At 48.0% G+C, this 23,566-nt stretch overlaps 1 protein-coding gene and 2 long non-coding RNA genes across 4 annotated transcripts; 1 reads left to right on the plus strand and 2 right to left on the minus strand.

Moving 5' to 3' along the window:
* Window positions 1-8,120: 8,120 nt before the first annotated feature.
* LOC124692413 lies at window positions 8,121-11,989 on the plus strand. 2 transcript variants are annotated; one of them, XR_006999506.1, is made up of 4 exons: window positions 8,121-8,524; window positions 10,736-10,806; window positions 10,979-11,131; window positions 11,236-11,989. It is a non-coding gene; the product is annotated as an uncharacterized LOC124692413 (long non-coding RNA). The 2 variants fall into 2 exon arrangements; XR_006999505.1 differs by lacking the exon at window positions 10,736-10,806 and having other exon boundaries at window positions 11,236-11,986.
* LOC124692414 lies at window positions 9,249-11,729 on the minus strand. The gene is made up of 6 exons (XR_006999507.1): window positions 11,025-11,729; window positions 10,337-10,611; window positions 10,172-10,247; window positions 9,926-10,054; window positions 9,721-9,802; window positions 9,249-9,641 (listed from the first exon to the last, which is right to left on the minus strand). It is a non-coding gene; the product is annotated as an uncharacterized LOC124692414 (long non-coding RNA).
* A 7,596-nt stretch (window positions 11,990-19,585) lies between the features above and the next one.
* On the minus strand, window positions 19,586-23,330 carry LOC124687352 (protein NRT1/ PTR FAMILY 7.2-like). Its single transcript, XM_047221144.1, has 5 exons — window positions 23,208-23,330; window positions 22,865-23,051; window positions 21,943-22,160; window positions 21,003-21,565; window positions 19,586-20,868 (listed from the first exon to the last, which is right to left on the minus strand). Exons 1-5 carry the CDS (start codon window positions 23,208-23,210, stop codon window positions 19,986-19,988), a joined length of 1,854 nt encoding a protein of 617 aa, XP_047077100.1. The 5' UTR covers window positions 23,211-23,330; the 3' UTR covers window positions 19,586-19,985.
* Between the last annotated feature and the right edge of the window lie 236 nt (window positions 23,331-23,566).

Raw genomic sequence — 23,566 nt, forward strand, 5'->3', positions numbered from 1 at the left:
TCTTGCTTTCACCACCATGAATCTTCGTGGAAAGCTCAAACTGATGCACCAAATGCAATGGTAAGAACACCACAAAGATGATCAAATCCTTCTCTCTCGAATTCCAACAAAGGTACAAAAGCTATTGGGGGAATAAGAGAGGAAGAACAAATAGGAGAACACAAAGAACTCCAAGATCTAGATCTAGAGTGTTCCCCTCACTTAGAGAGGGTATTGATTGGTGGAAATATAGATCTAGATCCCCTCTCTCTTTTCCTCAAGTGGGGGCAAGAATCATGGAGGGATTGAGAGAAAGAGCAAGCTTCTGAAGGTCAACAATGGAGGAGAGAGAGAGAGAGAGAGAGTGAGAGAAGCAACCAGATTTTGGGGTAGAAGAAGGCTACATATAGCCCCACGAAATATGACCGTTGGGCATTACTAGGCCGGATTATCCGGCCCCCGGCATGAAATATCAGGCCAAAAATCCGGGTCCAATACAGGGGCTCACGCCCAAAAGTTCTTAGCAGTTATTCGAGGGCTGGATAATCCGCCCCTTATTTGGGCCGGATAACCCCCCCCCCCCCGAAAACTGGCAGAAACAACAAAACGAGAATGAGGATAACTTGAGCATCCGGACTCCGATTTTGATGATCTTGGGCTTGTTCCGAAGCTAGTAACAAGCTCTACAAGATCATGCAAGGAAACATCATAGTCCAGAAAGGGAGGATATAAATAAATGATGAAACGTTTAACCTATCTAAAAAAAGACATACCGGTAAAACCTCCAACCTCGAAAATGCAGCAAGTTTCCCGTCCAAAAACCATTCTCGATGAACTAGAGCTTGTCATGAGAATAAGCATAAGATATAAAACATCACATGGATAAGATCCAAATAACAAACAAGAAAGATGATGCAAGGATTCAAAGGTTTGAGCTCTCTGAAGGATACGATTGAGTTCACTCGAGAGCCCTCTTCATAGTACAACAACTAAACTATAAACCGGTCTCCAACTACACCATGAGACCGGTGAGAAAAAATTCCTATCAAGAGAAAACCTTAATCATGCGCATTCTACTTGAGCTCGATGATGACGGTCTTGATCGCAACAAGATGGAACGCCTTTCTTAATTGTGCTTGCTTGATGAAGTCATGCGAATTGCTCCCCATACTCCACTACGGGAAAGCTTCTTCTTCGGTGCATCTTCACATATCCATGATCACCATATGGATGATAAGTTTCAAACATATGATCTCTTAGAATTGGCTCATCTTGAACTTGCGCTTCGTTTCTTCATTCTTCATCATGTTGATGTCTTGAAGTTAACTTTGAGGGCTCACTTCATCTTCATCTTCAAGACATATTTGACATTCTTCATCAATTTCTTCTTATTGCAACCTTGAAGCCAACATATGGTTCAAGCATTGCATATGGACCACTCCTACAAATATAACACAATGCACACATTAGTCCATAGGGATTGTCATTAATTACCAAAACCACACATGGGGGCTCCATGAACTTTCGATCTCCCCCATTTTGGTAATTGATGACAATCTCTTTAGAGGGTTTATATAAGGAATTTATGTAACAAACAAGTTGAATAGATAGAGCAAACTCCCCCATAATATATGCATGTGTGAATGAACTTGAATTTAATTGCATACATTGGCATTTAAAGCCTAGTGAAGTTTCCTCTAAATATTCAACTATGCAAAGCAACAAGATGCAATGCAAGAAAGGCGACTACCGAAACTCGTGCCGACGACGCCTCCCATCGTCTCCTTCCATTTAACAGTGAAGACCAATTTCGTCGGACTCCTATACCACCGCCGAATCGACACGGGCGGCGCGCCGTGATGACATCCAGGCATTGCTCCGGGAACCGCCTGCTGGGCTTGGTCGCGGCTGGCTCTCTCGCCGGTCTTTTCGCCGCCGCCGCTTCGCCAGCGCGACCCAGAACGCGGTGTCAAATCAGCCCCACCTCCACGCACACAAGGTGTTCGATGACTTGACAGGTAGGCGCGACTGGCCGTTGTTCGTTGCCTTGTCTACCGCGGCACAATTTTAACCATTAATTTTGCTTCTGACATGGATAGCGATGACGAGATGCTTGTCCGACTGCTGGAGGACGAGCAAGCCTTCGACGATGACATCCAGGAGCATTTGCTGATCATCGGGTCCCTCCAGGACATGATTGACGCCGAGGCGGAGAAGCGGAAGAGGCCGCGCCGCGGAGGATCAAAGCCGGGGAGAAAGAAGTCGAAGCCCCGACAGAGGATGAAGGGGCATACCATGCTGCACAACGACTACTTCGCAGATGAGGCAACACATGCCGACAATTTTCGGCGCCGGTATAGAAAGATCAAGGGTTTGTTCATGAATATCCTCCACGACGTTCGAGAGTTCGACCCCTACTTCAAGCTCAAGCACGACGCTGTAGGCATTGTTGGGTTCTCGTCGATTCAGAAGTGCACCGCCGCCATGAGAATGCTTGCATACGGAGCACATGCTGATACACAAGACAACTACCTTCGCATGAGTGAGTCTACTGCCATTGAGTGCATGTAGAAGTTTTGCCGAGCTGTGGTGGGAAAATTTGACAAATACTACTTGAGAGGGCCAACTGAAGAAGAGACTGCAAGGATCATGGCACAAAATGCTGCCAGAGGATTCCCTGGAATGCTTGGAAGCATCGATTGCATGCACTGGTCATGGATGAACTTCCTGTTTGCCTTGCAAGGTATATACAAAGGGCGTCATGGATATTTAAGTGTGGTGCTTGAAGCTGTGGCAGATTATGACCTGGATTTGGCATTCTTTCTTTGGTATGGCGGGTTCACACAATAACATTCGTGTTGAAGCAGTCTCCGGTGTTCAGCAAACTAGTGGAAGGTGCTCCACCATGCAACTATGAGATCAATGGCCACCAATATACCAAAGGCTATTATCTAGCCGATGGTATATATATCCAAAATGGGCCACTTTTGTCAAATCAATCTCGGCTCCATCAGGTCAGAAGAATTGCCACTTTGCTTCACAACATGAGGCTTGCAGGAAGGATGTCGAGCGGGCATTTGGGGGCGTGCTTCAAGCTCAGTTTACAATTATCCGGTACCTTGCTCTAAGCTGGTCTCATGACCAAATGTGAGAGGTGATGTAGGCTTGTGTGATCATGCACAACATGATCATCGAGGATGACCGCAAGAATCATGTCAGGAGACATGTTGGTCCCTATGAGTGTCAGGGCCCTCTAATTGCGGAGGTTGATCATGAGTTGCCTGCAGATTTTACTGATTTCCTCGCCATGCACGCAGGGATCTGTGACAGCATTATTCACGAGCAACTTCACAATGATCTCGTTGAGCATATGTGGAGGATAAAAGAATTTTCAGCAAATGCCGCGGCACCTTGATCTAGCCCCATGTATTACACTTGTTTGTTGTTTTATTGTTTGTTGTATTTTAATTTGAAAATAATCTCGGTAAACATATTTATTTATTTGTACACTATATTTAACAAATGGTTGTGTTTTCGAAAACCCTATAAATTTTTTTTGGAGGCGCCGTTTGGGGGACGCAACTGGGGAGCGACGTCCCCCAAACGCGGTACGAACAAAACACATCCCCAAACGTTTGATCCGGCGCCGTTTAAGGGACCACGGATGCTCTTACAAGATGGTAATCTAGTAATCTTTTAGTTGTTTGAAGAAACTGTAAAATAACTTTAACCAATTTTTGATCCTGGAAAGAGATTTCCAAAGTCTATCTTTGCATTTCCATCCGCCCGTTAAGTTTTCTCTTGGGCTAGCACTCCACTGGAGGATCGAACGGCCCATTGGCTTCCACAGGTTGGTTCAACACTATTGCATCACAGCAATAAAGAATTTTTTATAGGTTGTAGTATGTTCCTAGAGCATCACTAGCACACCCTTATATAGTTGTACTAGGAAGTTTGCGGCGCGGCGCACGCCGCGCCCATGCTGTCTAGGGAGGTGTAATTTGTGTTTAGACCTTATCGATCTTTATGTCGAATACATACTTCTTGTATGAAATAACCGATCAGGTTTCATAAAGCTTGTTGAAATGAATTTGGTGAAGTTCACTTGTCAATTTTGGATATGCCGGTATTACCATCTGAGCTGAACTTCTGATAAGAGAAGACAAACTAAGGTATATAGTGTGTCAATACAGGTTAGAATTTATTTTTAAGGTAAAATATGGGACATGCTGTTTCTGCTCCCGGGAGCACATGCTCCTGGTTTTTAAAATTAAATTTCAACATATTATATAATGTCAAAAAATTCCGATAAAAAATGTTACGGATACATCTTGATGTTCTATGTGTTTGCAAAGTCGTTTCACGAAAAATCGATACTTTTTGTGTCATGTGTAAAAAAGTTAAAATTTGGTGCTAAATATAAGCTCTTCACAAGACGTTTTGCTTGTCATTTTTACACAGGACACAAAACCTACCGGTTTCGCGCGAAATTTGGCACACATATGGATTGTTGACATGTACGCGTGAAATTTGTGTTCGTATTTTTTGTGATATTTTAAAATGTTTTTCTCTGTAGCAGGAGCATATGCACCTGAGATCAAAATTGCATTTCCGTAAAATATGTACCCACATAATCAGTGGGAAATTAAGCAGAGAACTGAAGAAACTATTTGGCACCATGGTTAGGAAATTTGCGAAATTCGTGCCAACATCAGTAAGTAAGAAGCAGGAGTACATTAGGTTGTATAGTGGTGCCATTTTCATACCGAAACACCCTATACAGTAGTACAGTACTGATTAGTATTTATACTGGTGGCAACATGAGTAAGTAAAAAAGTAGGAGTGCATTAGGTAGCATGGTGGTGCATTTTCATACTGAAGCACGTTATAGAGCGCTGATCAGCATTTATACTGGTTTTGGTCAAACGGCATATGTACATGTTCTGCATAATAGATAATACTATAGCACATTGCAGGAATTTATCTAGAGATATAATCCTAGTAGCAGTATCCTTGGCGAGCAAAAGTGGTTCTACAGGTATTCAACAGTATAGCTTCCGCCGTTCAGCATTCTTTGTAATTAGAGACTGACAGTACTTTTTCTTTGTGTCATGCTTGCTTGTGCAGACGATCAACGCCGAGGCTATTAGTCCATCCCCATTGTGCCGGCGGCGTTGGCTGGCGCAGTGCCGAGGAGGGTGCGGTTGGCCGATGCAGATGCCACCGTGGTGTGGACGATGAGGTGTCCGGCGTGTGGAGACGCTGGGGCGGTGTGGACTATGGCATCCTCAATGGGCGAAGATGCTGGCGCGATGTCGACGAAGATCGCCGCCTCGCCGGGAATGGCGTCGGCGTGGGTTTGGCGAAGGATTGGCTGAGTGGCGGGGAGTCCGCTGCCAGGAGGGCCGGGAGGCGGGTGTGCGATGGCGATTTACACAAAAATAACCCAAAAGTGGAAGAAAAACACAGACTGACCCTCCGGCGAAACTATTTCACCAATCTAACCCTTTTGTGTGGCGCCCCTCCCACGGGCGCCACACATGCCCATGTGGCTCCCCTCCTGCCGGCGCCACACACCCAACCGACGTGGCACCATCGACGCTGAGCTGGTGCGCCCATCCGACGTGGCAGCATGTGTGGCGCCCCTCCCAACGGCGCCACACATGCACTTGTAATCCCCCCAAACATACTGTGAGACAATTCCTCTGGGACTTAGCCGTTTTGCGAGGCTCGATGTGTGGCGCCGATGCCACGGGCGCCACACTAGCATGTGTGGCGCCGATGCCACGGGCGCCACACATCCACTTAAGTGTGGCGCCCGCGCCCGCGCCCAGCCCGACCCTCTCTTTCTCTTCTTTCTCTCCTCTCTTTCTCTCCTCCAACCGCCGCCGCCGGCCGCCCTCTCCGCCGCCCCCCACCAAATCCTCCACGGATTGGACAGATCTGGCCGGCCAAATCCATCCCCATGCAATCCTCAAGGTATTCCCCTTCGTTCCCCTTCGATTCATCCAAGATTTGCTCCGGTTTAATTCGTTCCCCTTCGATTCATCCTAGATTGGAAATGTTGGTTGTGTTTGAACCATAGATTTGTATGCATGTGTGTTGAACCATAGATTTGAACCATAGATTTGTTGAAACCATAGATTGTATGCATGTGTTTGAACCATAGATGTTAAATTTTGTTAGATTGTATGCATTGTATCCAAAGATGTTTGAAATGGCTATGTATGTGTTGAAATGGGTATGTAAGTGTTGAATGTATGTATCCTAGATTTGTGGAGGAACCCTAGGCATCAAATTTCATGAATGTGTATTTGTAGGAATAACTCATATGGTGTTCTATCCCTAGATATGAATGTATGTGTGTATGGAACCTTATGTATGTATGTGGTGAAAGACAAAATTGGAGCTTAGCAAGTGTTGAATGTGTATGTGTAGGAACCCTAGATATGTTAGTGGATTTGGATATGAACCCTAGATTTGGATATGTTGGTGGATTTGGATATGAACCCTAGATTTGGCTATGTAGATAACTCATATTTGAACCAAATATTTGTTGGAACCCTAGATATGAATGTATGTGTGTATGTATGGAACTCTCATGTATTTGGATATGAACTCTCATGTATGTGTTGCTCATTTTTGTTAGCGGAATGACTCATAATATGGTTGTGTAAACATGTAGGATGGTGTGGCTTCTGGATGAAGAGTACGACAGGGAGCACCGGACTGTTCATATGACGGAGAGGGAAACGGATCTTCGTCCTTTGAAGATTCGTTACCATGGCACACTGGATATACCTTACGACGAGAGGTACACGGAGTTCATCCGGCCTACCGGTCTTATGCCGTTCATATCCCTTGTAAGCCGTGGGGGGCCACACATGAACCCTCGGCACTCCACCGCCCTTGTCGACCGGTGGAGGCCGGAGACTCACACCTTCCACTTGAGGGCCGGCGAGATGGCCCCTACTCTCCAGGATGTTTCCATGATCCTTGCACTACCTATTCAGGGCGAGCCACTGTGTATGAACACATCTTCTGATGGGTGGCGCCAGCAGATGGAGGCGCTTATTGGCAGTGCTCCTCCGGCGCCAGCAAATCCAAAGGAGAGAGTTCCCGCCGGCGCGTCTTTCACTTGGATCAGAACTAACTTTGCAGAATGCCCCATAGAGGCCGACGAGGACACTCGGAGGACGTACGCCCGCTTGTACTTATGGTACACTCCGGAAGATTATGTCAACCGAGGAAAGAAGGTTGTCACTGAGGAGGATGACGGGCGGCCGCGGAGATCAGCTATGTCGAGGATGAGGAACGACGAGCCGTTCTCTTCAGATGAGGAGGAGGAGGAGGAGGAGGAGGAGCAGGAGCAGCAGGAGGAGCAGCAGGAGGAGGAGCAGGAGGAGCAGGAGGAGGAGCAGGAGCAGCAGCAGGAGCAGCAGCAACAGCCAAGGCAGCGAACGAAGAGGATTGCCGTCCGGAAGCAGCCCACGAGGACGGCACGTCGAGGACGCTACTAGGATGTGTGCTACGTGTTGTTGTGAACTCTATATTCATAAGTATCGATTTGTGAACCCTATGCCATTTCGAACTATTAGGACCAAAACATCCAGGGGCTCCGGACGATAAGTCCTTAGCCGTTTTCGCGAGCCTCTATGTGTGGCGCCCGTGGCATCGGCGCCACACATGCTAGTGTGGCGCCCGTGGCATCGGCGCCACACATCGAGCCTCGCAAAACGGCTAAGTCCCGGAGGAATTGTCTCACGGTATGTTTGGGGGATTACAAGTGCATGTGTGGCGCCGGTTGGGAGGGCGCCACACATGTCGCCACGTCGGATGGGCGCACCGGCCTCGGCCGTCGATGGTGCCACGTCTGGCCGGGTGTGTGGCGCCGGCGGAGGGGAGCCACATGGGCATGTGTGGCGCCCGTGGGAGGGGCGCCACACAAAAGGGTTAGATTGGTGAAATAGTTTCGCCGGAGGGTCAGTCTGTGCTTTTCTTCCACTTTTGTGTTATTTTTGTGTAAATCGCCGTGTGCGATATCTACATGAACTTTGCAAGGCCCATTTAGATTGTACTGTGGCACTGCTGATGGGCTGCTGTTTTCCGAAATAAGGAAGTAGATGGAGGGGATAGTCAGTGAGTGGCCTATGCGTTGCTTCAGCGAAAAAAAGAGTGGATGGAGCTGCTGTCACCTACCACTGGCTTCTTCCCTGGAGGATGGATCTTTGCAATGGATCCACGCGAGCAGCGGGCGGAGTTGTGCTGGGGCTGGCAGAAGAAGGCGGGGATCTGGAAGGGCATCTCCTCGAGGCTATCTCTGTTCCTCTTCGCTTCGTCGGCGAGTGAGCCGCCGGGCTGAGAAACAATTGATGCTACGGGTTCCACCTGCGGCAATCCGGGAGCCGCGGCAGCGGAGTGCATAGGGCGAGCAGAGTGAAGCGTAGATGCCTCCATTCTGCCGGGCGGGTCAGCACCTGTCGACTTCACTGCGAGCAGTGATTAATCGTCCTTCGCGCCGTCTGCCGCAAGGATTGATGGTCTGGTATGCTTCTGTTCTCTCTGTGACTGAATTACTTGTCTGTGTATATGGGAAACTGTTGCTTGAAATTTGGTTGCAAAAGTGTCTTTCGTGGCTGAATTGCTTGTCTCTTCATGTTTTGCGGTAGAAGAATTCTGAATATTTAGATGGAAAGAGTAAATAGCCTCTATGTTTCTTATAAACTAAAAGGAACAATGTAATAGCCGAAAATAGTAAAAGGTGTGCAACAGGAGTATATGGTTATAATTTGTAATCAGGAAGGAGAAATTTTGAAGAGTAATTTAACTGGTTTTGTTTGTAATGCAGCGACGAAGGATCTATGTAAAGTTTTATTAAATGTGGGCTGGAAGTACTTTATACAAACAAAACCAATGTGGATCTAGTATAAGCTGCATAGATGTATTTGATTTTGAAACAGTTCATTCGGTGAGCCATTTTACCCTTTTGTGTTACATTGCAAGAGATAGATGAGCTACATTAGTCTTTTCTCCGTTGATGTGAGAGTCGGCAGGGATGATTCTTTGGGATTTGAATCTTGGGGGCTGTAAGCTATTACATTAGGCTGTAGTGTTGTGTAGGAGCTTTCTTACATCCTGACGCCCAGGCGAAAAGACGCTGAATAGTTCATAGTAGGTTCTTTGTGTGACCAAGGTAAATTCAGGAGGTTAATAATGCATCAGTTGGAAGGTTTAGCAACAACTGATGGAGCTGCCGCAGTAACAACAGTAAAGGATAAAGTGGCAGTATAGCTAGCAAGCTGGTGCTTCATCGAGTCTTAAGATACATAGTAGTGGATAAAGGTCTGCATACTGGATAATTATACATAGATAATTATACTGGATCTCTGAACAGCAAACACTCACGCATTGAGTTTTAGGTATGCAATCTTAGGAGACCGCAAGGATATTCGCCTCGGATACTATTAGATTAGATAGACCTAAAGGCGTAACCGATGAAAAGCTTTATCTGCAGCTAGGTGGTTGATTTACTTGCTTGATTTCCCTGATGGTGATGGTGTCGCTCTCCTGTTTGCATAGGTCGTAAAGGGTGGTCTCGGTTGCTTCATTTTTTTGCATCTCCAAAGTTTTCCCAGTCTATTATGTACCGCTTATCTCCATGGCTACAGAAGATATTTCATATACATCAGAACTGGATATTTGTTAATGAATATAAAGATAATAAGGCGTAGTGTAGGTTACCTTTTGCGAACGGCGTTTATTTCAGGAATGGGTATGTTAATGTGTCAGCAGTTTAGCGAAGTGCCTTTAAAACCTAGCATTCCTATGGAAGCATATATTGAATTGTTAATGCTGACAGTAGGAGCAAAAATTGTAGTCTTAAAGGATTGCAAGGTAGGTATTAGATAACTAATGCTGCCTTAGGAAGTCTGTGGAGTTCATGTACCTTTAAATAGAGTAACATTCATTCACGAACAACAGAAACACGTTTTCCTCCAAAGAAATCTGCCGAATGCCTTCTGCATCAAACTTCTCTGATTGGTATCCCCACAAGGTCACCATGGCAAGGTCATCTCTTGGCAAAGTTAAGAGATGTTAGTATGCGTAGGTCTTGACAAAGATAAGAGATGTCACTACACGCAGGTTTTAAATTAAAGGGTTAAAACAGAGCAACCTGGAGTACACTTTGTACCTTTCATTCTATCCTTGATTGATCACCTGCCTTGGTGTGATAATATCTGATAGTTTTGTGACCACTCCAACAACATCTGAAAATTGGTCACAAGAGACAAAATAAAATGAGCGTGTGCAAACAACAGGGCATACAAATATATGTGTTGCTTCCAAGTAAAAAAACCTGATAGGACCAGTTTCTCGTCCAAGCATGGCCAGACCTCATCAAAAGACTTTGCATCATATGCATATAGAGGGAAGTTCTCAGGCTCAGTCACAATCTCCTTCACTCTTGTGTTATGTGAAATTTGGATCCTATGACAATGACCTGCTGCTCTATAGTTGTTCTGCGGGCCGACGATCATAAACGACTCCAGCTTGTAAACCATGCCTTCCATTAGTTTGTCTTTAAATTGTTCTATCCCGGTCTGCGAGTAGAAAACCTTCTATCATGGTGCCCTACAAAATCAGTACAGTATAAGTATACATCTGATGGGAACAAAAGATAGGTTTTTTTAGCAAGACATGTTGCCCGTGGCTAAAACCTAAAGGTGAAGCTGACTGGATGCATTTTGTTGTACAGGCGACAATGACTGAATGGACAGCGCAAGTGCTCATGTAGGCAGTGACAAAAAGATATATCGAAAATTCAAGGTAGTAAAGGATAATGCTGAATAGAACAGAGCCAGTACGACAAATAGATAATTAGGCTTGTATGATTTTAGACGGCAGTGCTACTGATAGTTTAATTATGTAGAGGAAATGTAAAAAATTGATACATAATTGGATCTTATGAGTAGACTAACTGCATATGTCTTATGTGCAGAAAATGGTAAAGGGATGGATAATGGATGCAGGTGTGAACAAAGTACCAGGTGATCAACGGACATGAATCCTATCTCATAGAGTTTATGCTGCTTGTTCATGTTCTCCCACATCCATGTGATGTGCACAACAGCACACCTCGGAGATCCTAAAGGTTTGATATCTCTGACTGAGGTTGCTTGCATTGCTACTTTAGGAAGTTTCCTGCAACATCCATAATAAACGTGCAACAAATTAAAATATCAGTAACCATAATAGGTGAACAGTAAAGTGCAGACAATCAGGATAAGGGAAAACAACAGAGATATGTCATGTGCAAACAGCGAGCAACGCAATGATGAACGGAAGATCCACCCTGACCGAGAACACAAACTGAAGAATCAGGCGAATAATGGTGAACAGAACCACCAGCCGGCAGAGGAACCAGAGGCAGCAGGCAGAAAAGGAACAACCAGAGCTGCGAAGCAATGACCACGGCTAGTAGCCGCAGCGGGAACAACACTGTGGAGACGACGATCCCGGTATGGAGGCGGAGAAACCGAAGACGAATGTGGTCGTACACGCCGACGAACAGGTCCCCAGCGTACACGTCCAACAGTCTGCATAACAGCTGGAGAATCAGAAGCAAGGAAGATGGAAACCCCAAACTGCAAATGATCGAAGCCACCGGAGACATCGGCAGCAACGGAATCAACAACTGGAGCACCAAGCAGCACGTCCACGGGAACGCGATGAGCAAGGTCCTGACGACCTAGAAGACAGGTCACCGAGGCGATGACAACAACGGAGCGCCGAAGATGGAGGCAAGGGCACGGACGTGCGAAGCCGGCGACATAATGGACAGCACGGGGCGAGTGGGACGGACGACGGATCCAGCAGCAACATGGATGGCAGCTGAGCAGGAAAGAAGGTAGGTCGTCCAGCCCACGGTGCCGCGGCAGAAGCAACCCGAGAGACGGCGGTGCAGAAGCCGGCAGAGGCGGCGGCGCAGAAGTCGGCCGATCACGCCTACGGCCAGGCCCGCCATCCGTGCTCATACCAAAACCTGCAGAAAAAAAGACGAACTCAGCAAATTGCCGCAAAAGATGGTGAAGAAACAGAAGGAAACCAGTGAATCAGAAGATGGCAAAGGCGAAGACAAAGAAATCTGGATGAGGAAGACGGTGAAGGAAGCAACACCGGGCTCTCCGATGCGGAACCGAGGAATCGGTAGAAAACTTAAACTGCAAAGCAAAGATGGACACGTAAAAAAGATACGTGTCAATCAGAGAAGGCCCAAAATCTTGCACGATCAGTGGAGACCGGAAACACCGGAGATGGAAGGTAAACTAAAAGAGGGGAAAAGGAGGAAACCGGGCCAGAAAAAAGGAATCGACCTGCTGGCTCCCGCTGACTCCCGGTAACCGCGAGTTATATACGAAGGAAAAAAAAGAAGACCCAAAACTGACCTCCCGTATCAAGAGGATCCGATCGTGCATGAACAGGGAAAAAACTGTACGTGTCTAAACGTCATTGGAGGAAAACTTGGAGGTAACAGTATCCAAATCCACCCAAATCGCTCTCCTTTCAGTAAATGGGTTCAACTTTTATATAGGTTATAATTCGCAGCCTTTAAAACTCATACCATACAAAGGGGCGGTAATCAAGCTTTAAAGGTTTTCACGGGCTGCGGAGCACATTCCGCAAAAGCAAATGGTTTTTTTTTTTAGAAACTCCTCTAGCAGTCCTTACGGCAAGCAGCACCATCATTTGCTCGATATCGAGCAACTCCTCTATATCCGAGACATCTGAAGATGACAAGTCTTCGAAAAAAATTGGACGCTCGGACTCAAGCTTGAGGTCATCTACACATAGGCATGCAAATCTATGTAAAAATCAAATCGTTCGCAAAAATTACTAGCAAACATCTAGAGAGGATCTACCAAGTATGTGAAGAAGTCGAAGGAAAAAAAATCCTCGGTGGGGAACGAAGAACCGCATAGTTGATTCGTGGCTGCGCGGCCCAAATTTGCTGGGTGGGGGGAGGGCGGGTGTTAACTGCTCTAGCGCAAACGAGATGGGGCGCCTAACTCGATGGCCTGGTATCCATGGTGGCCACAATCTCCCCCCTACGAGTGTGGAATCCCATCAAATCTGCGAGCGGAGATCTCCCACCGGTGGGGAATGGGCATGGTGAGTGACTCTGGAGTTTCTCTGTTCCTCTGCATGCTGAAGTAAGGACCACATATATGAATACATGCAAAAAATGGAAACTTCGTTTGTTGTTAAAAACAACATTATTGTGATAATTTTAAATAGTCAGACATAATGCACAAAAACCTACCCAAATTTGTGCATCAAGTTTCTTGCTAAAGCACACTAACCACTTTCCAAGTATATTCAAAATACGGGCCGTCAATGCAATATCAAAATAAACAAATACTATGTGTCACAACAACCGTGCAAAAGGACGTACATGAGAACAAATGTTGAATTGTTTCATTCACCAAATAAACATTTTTATTTCCCTTCAAACTATGTTCAGCTAGATTGCGTTCAGTCACAATTACCCCTTACCCAAGAACCAAGAAAAATCATAAATTTTAGTGGTAGTTTATATTTTATTACGAATGAATGCACATCGTTCATTATGTTAAGGGACATAGACTTGATTGAAAACCCCCCGATGGCATGAACCTTCCATCTTAACGTATCAGGGTCATCTGATAAAATGGATGAACATCAACCTTTCGACAAGATTAAGCTAGGATACCCATTTTTCTCCAGTCAAGGATCTCCTAGAGGCAATATTTAGAGGTATATCCGATATAACCTCTGCACTGTAAAGTGCTTCCTCGGCATAACACCATATAGAGATGCATATTAACTAAAGTGTCAGTGTCTTCCCAGAAACTTGTATTAGGGCAATTTTAAAAATTGAAACCTCATCTGCTAAATAAGAGTAAAATACACAGGCGTACCTGAACTTGGTAGTCTAGCCTGCCCCAGTTACCGTACATAAAAATAGGCAATATACGGTCACTCAATACAGCTCAGGGGACCAACGACGGTCACTGGTGAGGGTAGAGCTTTGTATTTGCTAAGAGTAAAGTCTGAATAAAACCCTGAATTCATAGATGGCATTGAGATTGAACCCTGTACTTCTGATCCCGGAATTCAGCACCCCGAACTTAGCTTTCCTGGTCAATTTTTTGCAGCTAGGCAGTTTCCAAACAGGGATTCTTCTGGGGTGGCCGGGCTTCTCATCTCTTTCTCACTGACATCAATAGCCCACATGTCATATATATATCATCTTCACGGGCCATGCCTCTGTCTTTCCCCTATCCAAATCAGAGCACGCACTGACCCTGCTTCTCCCTGCGTCGACGGCGCCTTCCCCTCTCTCCTCGGTGCCCTCATTTTCCTCCTCGGCGTTGTCCCGTTCTCCTCTGACTCTCCTCCCTCCCTGGTGTTCCCTTCCCGGCGGCGCCCCTTCAAAATCGTGGGCAACATAGACTTCCGGCGCGTGACGTGGAGCTCGACAGCGAGGCCTGCAGTGCAGCACGCGAACTCGAGCTCGACGGCGGTGCTTCCTCCAGCGCATCTCGCCCCGTTCTCCTTTCCGCACTGACCGTTCGGGTCCGTCGGGGTTGACATGGCCGGGGCCGGGCACCGCGCCGTGGGAGCTGCGGAGGCAGCGGTCTCGGCACGGGCCGGAGGAGGCGAAGAGATAGAGATAGGCGAGGAAGCGACATGTCGAGGAGGACGAGGCGAACGGGTGGTGATGGCCTCCGAGGCGGCGGTCTCGGCACGCGCCGGAATAGGAAAAGAGGTAGAGCCAGGCGAGGAGGAAGAGGCCGACGGGCACCATCCAGAGCTGCTCGGTCGCCGGGTGGAACGCCACCGCGCACCAAACCAGCACCCCGCCGCCGCTCGCGGAACGTCCACAGGGAAATTGCCCTCTCTTCTTCTTCTCTTGTATCGCCCTTCTCCATGGCGGAAACGGCGCTAGCGGCCTTGCTGGCGCGCGATCCTTGCTGCAGGGCCAGAGTTGTTCGCGGGTGGTGAGGGGCAGCTCCAAGCAGAGGAGGTGTGCGACGGCGCGAAGACGACGAAGAGGAAGGGCGGATTCTATGTTCGGATTTGTTGAGTCAGCAATCCCGGCGTTGACTTTTGCCACGTCAGCAAACCCACGTAAAAACGAGCTTACGTGAAGTAAGGACCGGGAATACTAAGTATAGGGTGCTGATTTATGGGATTAGTAGTTTGGGGTTTGATTCCGGCGTCCACTACGACTTCAAGGTTTATTTTAGACTTTACTCATTTGCTAATGTGGCAAGCAGTTGACTCACTGGTCAGACCTTAAAGGGTTTAGCTGTACAATATTTTTACAGAATCCCCCCCCCCCCCCCCCCGACACCCAAACAAGTAGTCAGTCTACCCTAAACTCCCTCCTTAGTTCGCAACCTCCAAAAGAATCTCCATATGGTCGCTGGGGACGCAAGAGCTGGGAGACAGTTGCATTACAGGCCGGGATCGAGGGTTGCCAGAGGTGGAGAACACGCTCGCCGTCCACAGAGACCGATAAGGCGACCTCCGCCTTGTCCCTCTCCCTGTCCATTTCCCTATCCTTGTCATTCCCGTGCGAGATTTGTCGCTTGTTGCCGCGAACGGCGATGCAGGTCTTGTGCCCGCCCGCACGATGACCTCAACCAGATGCTCTCGGCGGCCCAACTGCATCATGCCCATTCGAGTTCCTGCAACACATGCAGAGTAGCGACACCGCGAGGCCGGAGTTCGATGGGACCACCGGCATCGGCGAACTAATCGAAGCCGTCCACGAGCTGCCGCCGATGTTGGACGGAGGAGGAGGCGCGCCGGCGGCTAGCCCGGCAACGAGGCCGAGGCCATCCACGGCGACTGCCGGTGCTGGCACGGAGGAGGAGGTGTGCCGGCGGCGAGCCGGACACGAGGCCGACGCGATCCACGAGCTGCGGTGCTGGCACAGAGGCGGATGCGCCGGTGGATCCCTATCTCTTTGTCATTTTTTCAATTTAGCCCTTTTATTTTTTCCATTATTCACAAATAGATTATTCACAAATAGTCCCTCTGGTAGGTAGGTGGCTGACATATGGGTTCAAATGTAGGCCACATCAGCAAAATACAACGCGCTACCCTCGCTAGTGACCGATACGAGCCCTGAGTCATATTGAGTGACCGTATATTGCGTATTCTTGTGTACGGTAACTGAGGCGAGCTAAGCTGCCAAGTTTGGGTATGCTCGGTGTAACTTGCCCTTCCAATCAAACTACTTTTTCTCAAGGTGATTCCTTAGTTTCTTTCCATCCCTTATTGAGGTGTTTATGATAATGGATTGGGATACCTAGCTACATACCAAAAGGCTGGAAAATCAATGTTTCAACCAAACAATTTTTTATATTTCTCCTTCACCTATTTCGCTTGACCAAAGAAAAATATTTCACTCTTGTGAAAATAAATCTTGAGGCCAAACAATTTCTCAAACATGCATATACTTTGCTTCATATTCACAACCTTCTTCGTACCATGCTCCATGAAAATAATTGTCTATCAAGATATTGAAGGATGGAAACCCCTCCATTGACCAACTGCGGGATTATAACACTCACGTGAACATCCTCCTTAGCCCTCACTATAAGGACAGCCACTATATTGACGACTAGATAAAATAGAATTGGAGAGATGGAATCACTCTATTTCAATAATTTTCTAGTTTGAAAGTAACGCCCCATGTCATCGTTGACTTAAACTCCCACACTTCCTCCTTGGACAAACATAGCAATACAGCCACCCCGTTCTTGTGAGAAACCTTTCATACTGTAACGTTTCTTGATGAAAATGCCATTTCAATTTTTCATAAGCCTTCTCGAAATCCATGTAAAAAATAACTCCATCTTGATTCTTCTGGTGGAGTTCATAGATTGTTTTGATACACAACAAACACCCTTTCTAGGATGTTTTCGTCCCGGTATAAAGGCTCAATGCGTAAGTCTTAGAACATCAAGAGCAATTGAAGTAATAGGAGTGTTTCCAACTTTAATGAGAATCTTAAAACTGCCACCGAACAGAGAAAATGGTCTATATTATAGGATCTGTAATGGCCCGGTTCTGGCCTTCTTGTTTTGTTTTTGTAGAAAATGTTCACATCTTGTAAAATTCATATCTTGCAAACCACAAATCGGGTTTAAATGTATTTTACATGTTTTTTGATCAGAAAAATATGAGGAACATGAATATGCCATTTATATACCTGTTTGCATCTCGCGTCATGTCGCGACGTGATAGTTTGTGCATTTCCACCTTATATATATGCGGAGTATTTTGGACACCGACAAGGGTTTCCCCGCTCCGTTTAAACTTGAAGTAGCGCACCCTTGCTATGATATGCCATGCTAATCAACACATAACTTTGTCGGTAGAAAATGCAACTTCAACTCTAATTTGTTTGTCTGGGGTTCCGACTCCGGTTAATATGGATAAGTTGCATTACACCATCGATGACATGTCATGCATATCATCTTGATCATGCTGGATCTTGTTTATCAGTAGTAGTAAGATTTGCATACGTTGTTTGTCCAGCATTTGCTTCTTCCCGGATAGGATCGCAAAGTGGTGTTGTTAGATACGGCAAGTTCTTCGGATGTTCCTCGGCAAGCTTTAACAGGCAAGCATTTCCTATACTCATGTCTCTGCAGGAGTCGCTCACCTATTTTATTTTGCCTCCTCCCTCATGCTAGCCTTGAGTTACGTTCTTGTCACGTGTCCTATCCACTTGTTACCTCATGCAGCCTATATTTGCCACCACCACCCCCCTACAGCTGTTGTTTGGTTATCGAGTCTGCCTTGCGAGTCGTAGTGCATGCTAGTGCAGTTTTATCTTGTTACCATTATTGTTATCTTATCGGGTTATCCGTTGGGGAATCATGACACATGGTTTATGGATATATTTGTTGGAGATACACATGCCTTACTTAATTGTTAACAACTAAAATTGTAAGCAGAGGCATCTGTGAGCTCCATTTGCGAAAGCATCGGAACTTTGACTCGCTAATGTCCCAAATGACCCGAGTTCTTGTTATTTGTTCTGAGATTGAGCGCTCTACCCGTACGTGGGGGAGTGGGACCCCCATCACCCACTACCTTTCCTCGAGTCTGTTTACTGGGAGCCACAACCTTAGTTTTATTTGCCTATGCCATGTATGCCATGCTTTACTTATTGTTGCCTTCGGGTGTTTACTTCCCGTTGCCTTCGGGTGTTTATAATCTGTACTGTACCTTGCAAGACGTTTAGCGAAGCGTGTGGTTTGCACGCCTAGCCGCCGGCGCAAACCTCTGAGTCTCAGAGTACGGCCGAACTTCGTCACGGGTAGCTTAGTTGGGTGGATCTCATTAAACTTTCTCTTGCATTGGGAACGGTCTTGTTGTGAGACATCACCTGTAAGAAGTGGGTCGAGCATGCGTATGGTTACATTTGGGCAACCCCTGCAGGGTGTACATCTTATCGATAAGCCGTGTCCGCGGTTATGGATGACTTGGAATTGTATAGCTCGATCATAGAACAACTTACACCTTTATGCTGATGTTAATAATTTGGTAATAACTTGCGTAGTAATATAACATTACTACAATAGCTACCTAATAAAACTTGTCCATCGTGTGAGTGCCTTTGTAAGTACTTCCTTGAGAGGGGGGAACGCATCGGTTGTGTTATGTTTGTAGAGTATAGAACTGCTAGCTTATGCGCTCTCTCATCTTCTGTGATTAGACGACTGTTGTACAGTGTCTCTATAGGTTTTTAGTGCTTGCGCGCTGCCGCTTAACCCCACCATATTGCCTATGACGTTCCTCTTGCATCCTCTAAGTCCCCTGCGTGCCTCAAGTACAAAGGACGACTGTTTGACGAATGCTTATACGTCTTGAAGTTTTGTTAAGTACGAATCCGTACTTATTGCTGCTTCTTTGGGACATAACCGGGCAGGTATGAAGTTATGTTCGATGAAGACGACGTTAGCAAGGTTACCCTTCCGGCTTGGCCTGGGCAGGATTATGGACGCCACTGGTTATCTTCAGGACTCTTAGTCCAATTTATATCTTGTCCGTACTTGGACGTATTCGATCTTCTTTATGATTTGGATCTTTGTGTTGTATATTTGTATCTTGACTCGTCGGAGTCGTTGTTGTAATATCAGTTTCTTGTGAGCTCTATTGTAATCCTGTTGTAATGTTACCGCTCGTGTTAATTCCTCTGGCATCACGTGTATGATTCGTTGCACACGTCGTGTCGGAGGGCGTCTCTGAATCGATATCGTGCGGAACCAGTGAGCAAAGCTAACAAATCTTTTATTCTTTTTTATTACATCCATACATTTTTTGACTGAACTTGGCCGGGAATATTGCAGTGTCGATGATGATGGATGGAGATGGAGCATCTTCAAAATGTAGCAATTTACTTCCACCTTTGTTGATTTGAGCTGTTTTTCACTTCATTTCTATTTATTGAGGAATATTTTTTACTTCATTTCAACATGCATGCAACACACAGTAATGACACAAAATGCACCTTGCAAACTGAATTCAAGAAAGTCAAAAGGGTGAAAGAAAGTTATGCATACAAATGAAGTGAAATATGCGTACGAATGAAGTGGATCGATCAGTGCTTACAAGTGAAGTGGTAGCAGGCTAGTCAGGAATACACTGAACATGGGTGGTCAGTAACAGCTATCTCGCGTTACATTGGCCAAAAATGTGAGCACCAACATATACACATATGCATACATCACATCATAGTTGTGCGCATCGATCTTTAATTAGCACGCTTATTCTTAATTAAGTGGTAGATGCCACTCCACCGTCGATCCCATGCATTGTCCTATCATCAACTAGAGACTCGTCGCGCGCGCTGAACCAATGCTAGCTCGATCGTGAATTAGTCTCCATCTCAAGAACCACCGCACCATGGCCAGGCCAACGGGACAGGCCGAGCTAGTCGCTCATGCGTGGCATGTCGTCGGCGCCACCTGCTCTTCGTCGTAGCTCTCCTCGTCATCGCTCCTTCCGTCCACCTTGCCGATCTTCCTGTAGCGGCTGGCGAAGACGAGGTACACCGCGAAGTCGGCAACGGATAGTATGGCGAGCAGGAAGTAGAACTTGTTGAGGTGGCCCTCGTTGAGGTCGGCGGGGATCCATCCCGGCCGCCCCTGCACGGCGGTGGCCTTGGTGACGGCGGTGACGATGACGTCGCTGAAGTAGTTGCCGAGGGACATGGACATCATGCAGAGCGCGCTCCCGAAGCTCTTGAAGCCGTCGGGCATCTCCCCGTTGAAGAACTCGAGCTGCCCCACGTACATCATCACCTCCGACACGCCGATGAGCGCGTACTGCGGCACCTGCCAGATGATGTGCAGGTCGCTGCCGTTGGCGGTGGTGGCGGCGGCCTTCCTGAAGTGCTCGACGGTTCCGGCGGTGGCCATGGCCATGGCACCCAGGACCAGGCCGAGGCCCATCCGCTGTAGCTCCGTGGGCCCGGTCGGGCGGCCCGTGAGGCGAGCCAGGAACGGGCAGATGGCCCGGCGGTAGAGGAAGATGGTGGTGGCGACGGTGAGGATGTCGAACATGGACATGCTGGAGGCCGGGACGGAGAAGCCGGCGAGCATGGTGGTCCTGCGCATGGCGGCGCCCTGCACGACGAAGAGCGACGCCATCTGCGTGAAGACGACGGAGTAGAGGATGGTGCAGAGCCAGATGGGGAGGATCCGCAGGATGCTCTTCACTTGCTCCACCTGCGTCACCGTGCACAGCTTCCACTGGTCGCGCGGCTTCGTGCACGCTGAGTCGTCGGTGTCCATGGCTGTGAGAGCTGCTCGGTCCAAGAACCTGTGTAAATACGGTATATGGCAAAGTTAATTCGTTGCGTCGTCTGCTCAGTTAACGTACCGTACCCGAATTAAACGTCGCGACTTCACATGACTGGACATGACATGAGATGAGACATGAGTCATGACACGTACCTGAAGCCTTTGGTGTGCAGAAGCTTCTTCCCGCCGGAGGAATCGGCCTTCTCGTCGCCCTCGTAGAGGATCATCTCCGCTTCCGGCGACACGCCGGACTTCCAGTTCCTGCAGGCGGCAGAGGCGACCTGGCAGATGCTTCCGATGGGGTTGCTGCAGGGCTGGGAGTGGCGGTAGCGTGGCGTCCCGGCGAGGAAGAGCAGCAGGGCTAAGGCCGCGGCGGCGGTGGAGAGCCAGAAGCCGAGTACCCAGCTGCCTCTGTCCTGGATGTAGCTGAGGAAGGTGTTGGAGAAGAGGGAGCCCAGGTTGAGGGCCAGGTAGAAGTAGCTGAAGAAGGAGACCTTGGAGTGCGCTTCGGCGGGGTCCTCCTCGTCGAACTGGTCGGCGCCGAAGGTGGCGATGTTGGGCTGGTAGCCGCCGTTGCCGAAGGCGATCATGTAGAGCGCGATGTAGAAGATGCCCATCTCCGTGCCGGAGTGCGGCGCGCAGGGCGTGCGCTCCGTGCCGCACCCCACCGGCAGGAGCAGGTAGAGGCGCGTCGAGAGCGACAGCAGCGCGAGACCCTGCAGGAAAAAATGTGTGTACAGGTCAGTTACTGCGTCGACATGATCGCCGATATGGCGATGTGTTTGTGCCCATCGATAATCCCCGGCCGGACACGTTCGCTTCAGATCAATTCTAGCGTACGCGGACAAAATGGTTAACGTGTACAAACTCCAAACAAGTACAGAACATGAGCACTCGTTTTCGGGGCAAAAAAGGACCACAGTACTTTGGAGCTTGGACACGGGACGATCACACCACCTATCTACCACTGTACTACGTGCTATTCCTGGCACATCATGTGTTTGGAAACTATAGCATCACTGGATGTGTGTCATAGATATTTCCTCTAATAATCCATATTAACTGTCGTAGATTTATCTAGTGAAAAACTTACACAGACGAAGATGGCCTGGAAAATGGCGCAGGTCTTGTAGCGTCCCCAGTAGGAGTCGCTGAGGAAGGCGCCGATGAGGGAGAACATGTAGACGGTGCCCGTCCACTTGCTGACGTTGTTGGCGGCGTCGCCGTTGCTCTGCTGCACCACCCTCGTCAGGAACAGCACCAGGTTCACGTTCACGCCAAAGAAGGCCATCGTCGCAAGCCCCTGGTTCACTACAACATCAAATCACCACCGCCAACAGTCAGTTCATCAGTCGGCAGCACAGTACGTCCTAACACCTAGCTAAACCACATAATAAACGACACACACTAAAACTTAAACAGTGCTAGCAAAAGGGATCGACAAGCTAGCACATATATGTAACTGTTACTGTACAAGGCCGGGAAAACGAAATGGCCTTTCCGACACACACTTCCCCCTGAAAGCAATGTAGAGCTACTGCTGACGAATGAACCAAAGCCCGCCACTTTAGTTCCGATAATAACGTGTAGCTAGCTAATGATTCTGTCCAACCACATACATATAGCGCCATGTACAGATGGATCAGCCGATCGGCGGCACCGGCTGCTAGATCATATGGACGACAGGTCTCCTGTCTCCAAACTAAATTAGCATCAGCGGTGCGTGCGAGGAGGCTCCCCCCGTGACAGGGAATCCCCAGTTCCGGGGTCTGCATGGCCGATGTCACTTCAGCATGCAGAATTCCGCAGAAAGACCTGGTGTCTATCGGCCACACTTTCAGGCAAGACGCGACGTCACTTCAGATCGACTCGCATAGTTGAACATGCCACCACCGCATAGCAGCGTAAAGTTAGCTAGAGAAGGGCCTGGCCGATCGATCATCAGGTCTCTTCCTTTTCCTTTCTGCTAGTGCTTTTTTAGTGGAGAAGGAGACGGTGATAAGCAGATAACTTACCGAGAATCAGGCCTCCGGCGAGCCACCCTCCGGACTTGCCCTTCACCGCCGGCTGCCCCTTGATGTCCACGGAGCCGTCCAGGGTGTACTCGATCAGCTTCTCCTTTGCGGCGTTCCGCTCCGCTGCTGCCGAAGCCTCGCCGTCCATGACCACCACCCTCAGCTTCATGTCGCCCTCGTTCGCAGACTGCAATCATGCGTCAAGTTATCCACTGTTAGTATTGCAAGGAAGATTCTTGCTTGAAGATTGAGTCGACTGTGAAAGCTAGACTAGACTGAATCTTGGCTACAGCCAAGGAAAAGGATTTGCTGAAGAACAAGCTGGATCAGCAGAGCTTGTTACCATGTCTGCTTCTTGGCTCTCCTCGGCAGTTTGCCTCTGTCGATTGATACAGCGAAAGAAGCTGAGAGGCTGCTAGCTGCGAGAGGAGGAGGCCGAGCAAGCAAGCAAGGCGAGTAGAGCAGGAGAGGTGGTGGCTGTGTATGTGGGGAGAAGTAGGTGCGATTTATAGAGCTCAGGGAGCAGCTAGTGGCCCGGCTGGGCAGGATGTACGAGCGAGTGTGCGTGTCTTGCTCAAATGATGTCAGGAGCGCAGGTATCTTAGGTAGACGCATCACCGAGAGACGTCACCGTCGATCGACGGCGACGGTCTCTTTGTTTCTTACCGCCTGCTCCTCCTCCTTTTGTTTTCCTCTCCAGAG

This window comes from Lolium rigidum, chromosome 2, assembly GCF_022539505.1.
Source record: "Lolium rigidum isolate FL_2022 chromosome 2, APGP_CSIRO_Lrig_0.1, whole genome shotgun sequence".
In the NCBI taxonomy this organism is placed as follows: domain Eukaryota; kingdom Viridiplantae; phylum Streptophyta; class Magnoliopsida; order Poales; family Poaceae; genus Lolium; species Lolium rigidum.

Excerpts from the sequence above, each read along its gene's own strand:
- LOC124687352 (XM_047221144.1), bottom strand. Across the intron at positions 22,161-22,864 it reads CGCCGGAGGCCTGATTCTCG|TGAACCAGGGGCTTGCGACG; the intron begins GTAAGTTATCTG and ends TTGATGTTGTAG. Across the intron at positions 21,566-21,942 it reads TCCAGGCCATCTTCGTCTGT|GGTCTCGCGCTGCTGTCGCT; the intron begins GTAAGTTTTTCA and ends TTTTTCCTGCAG.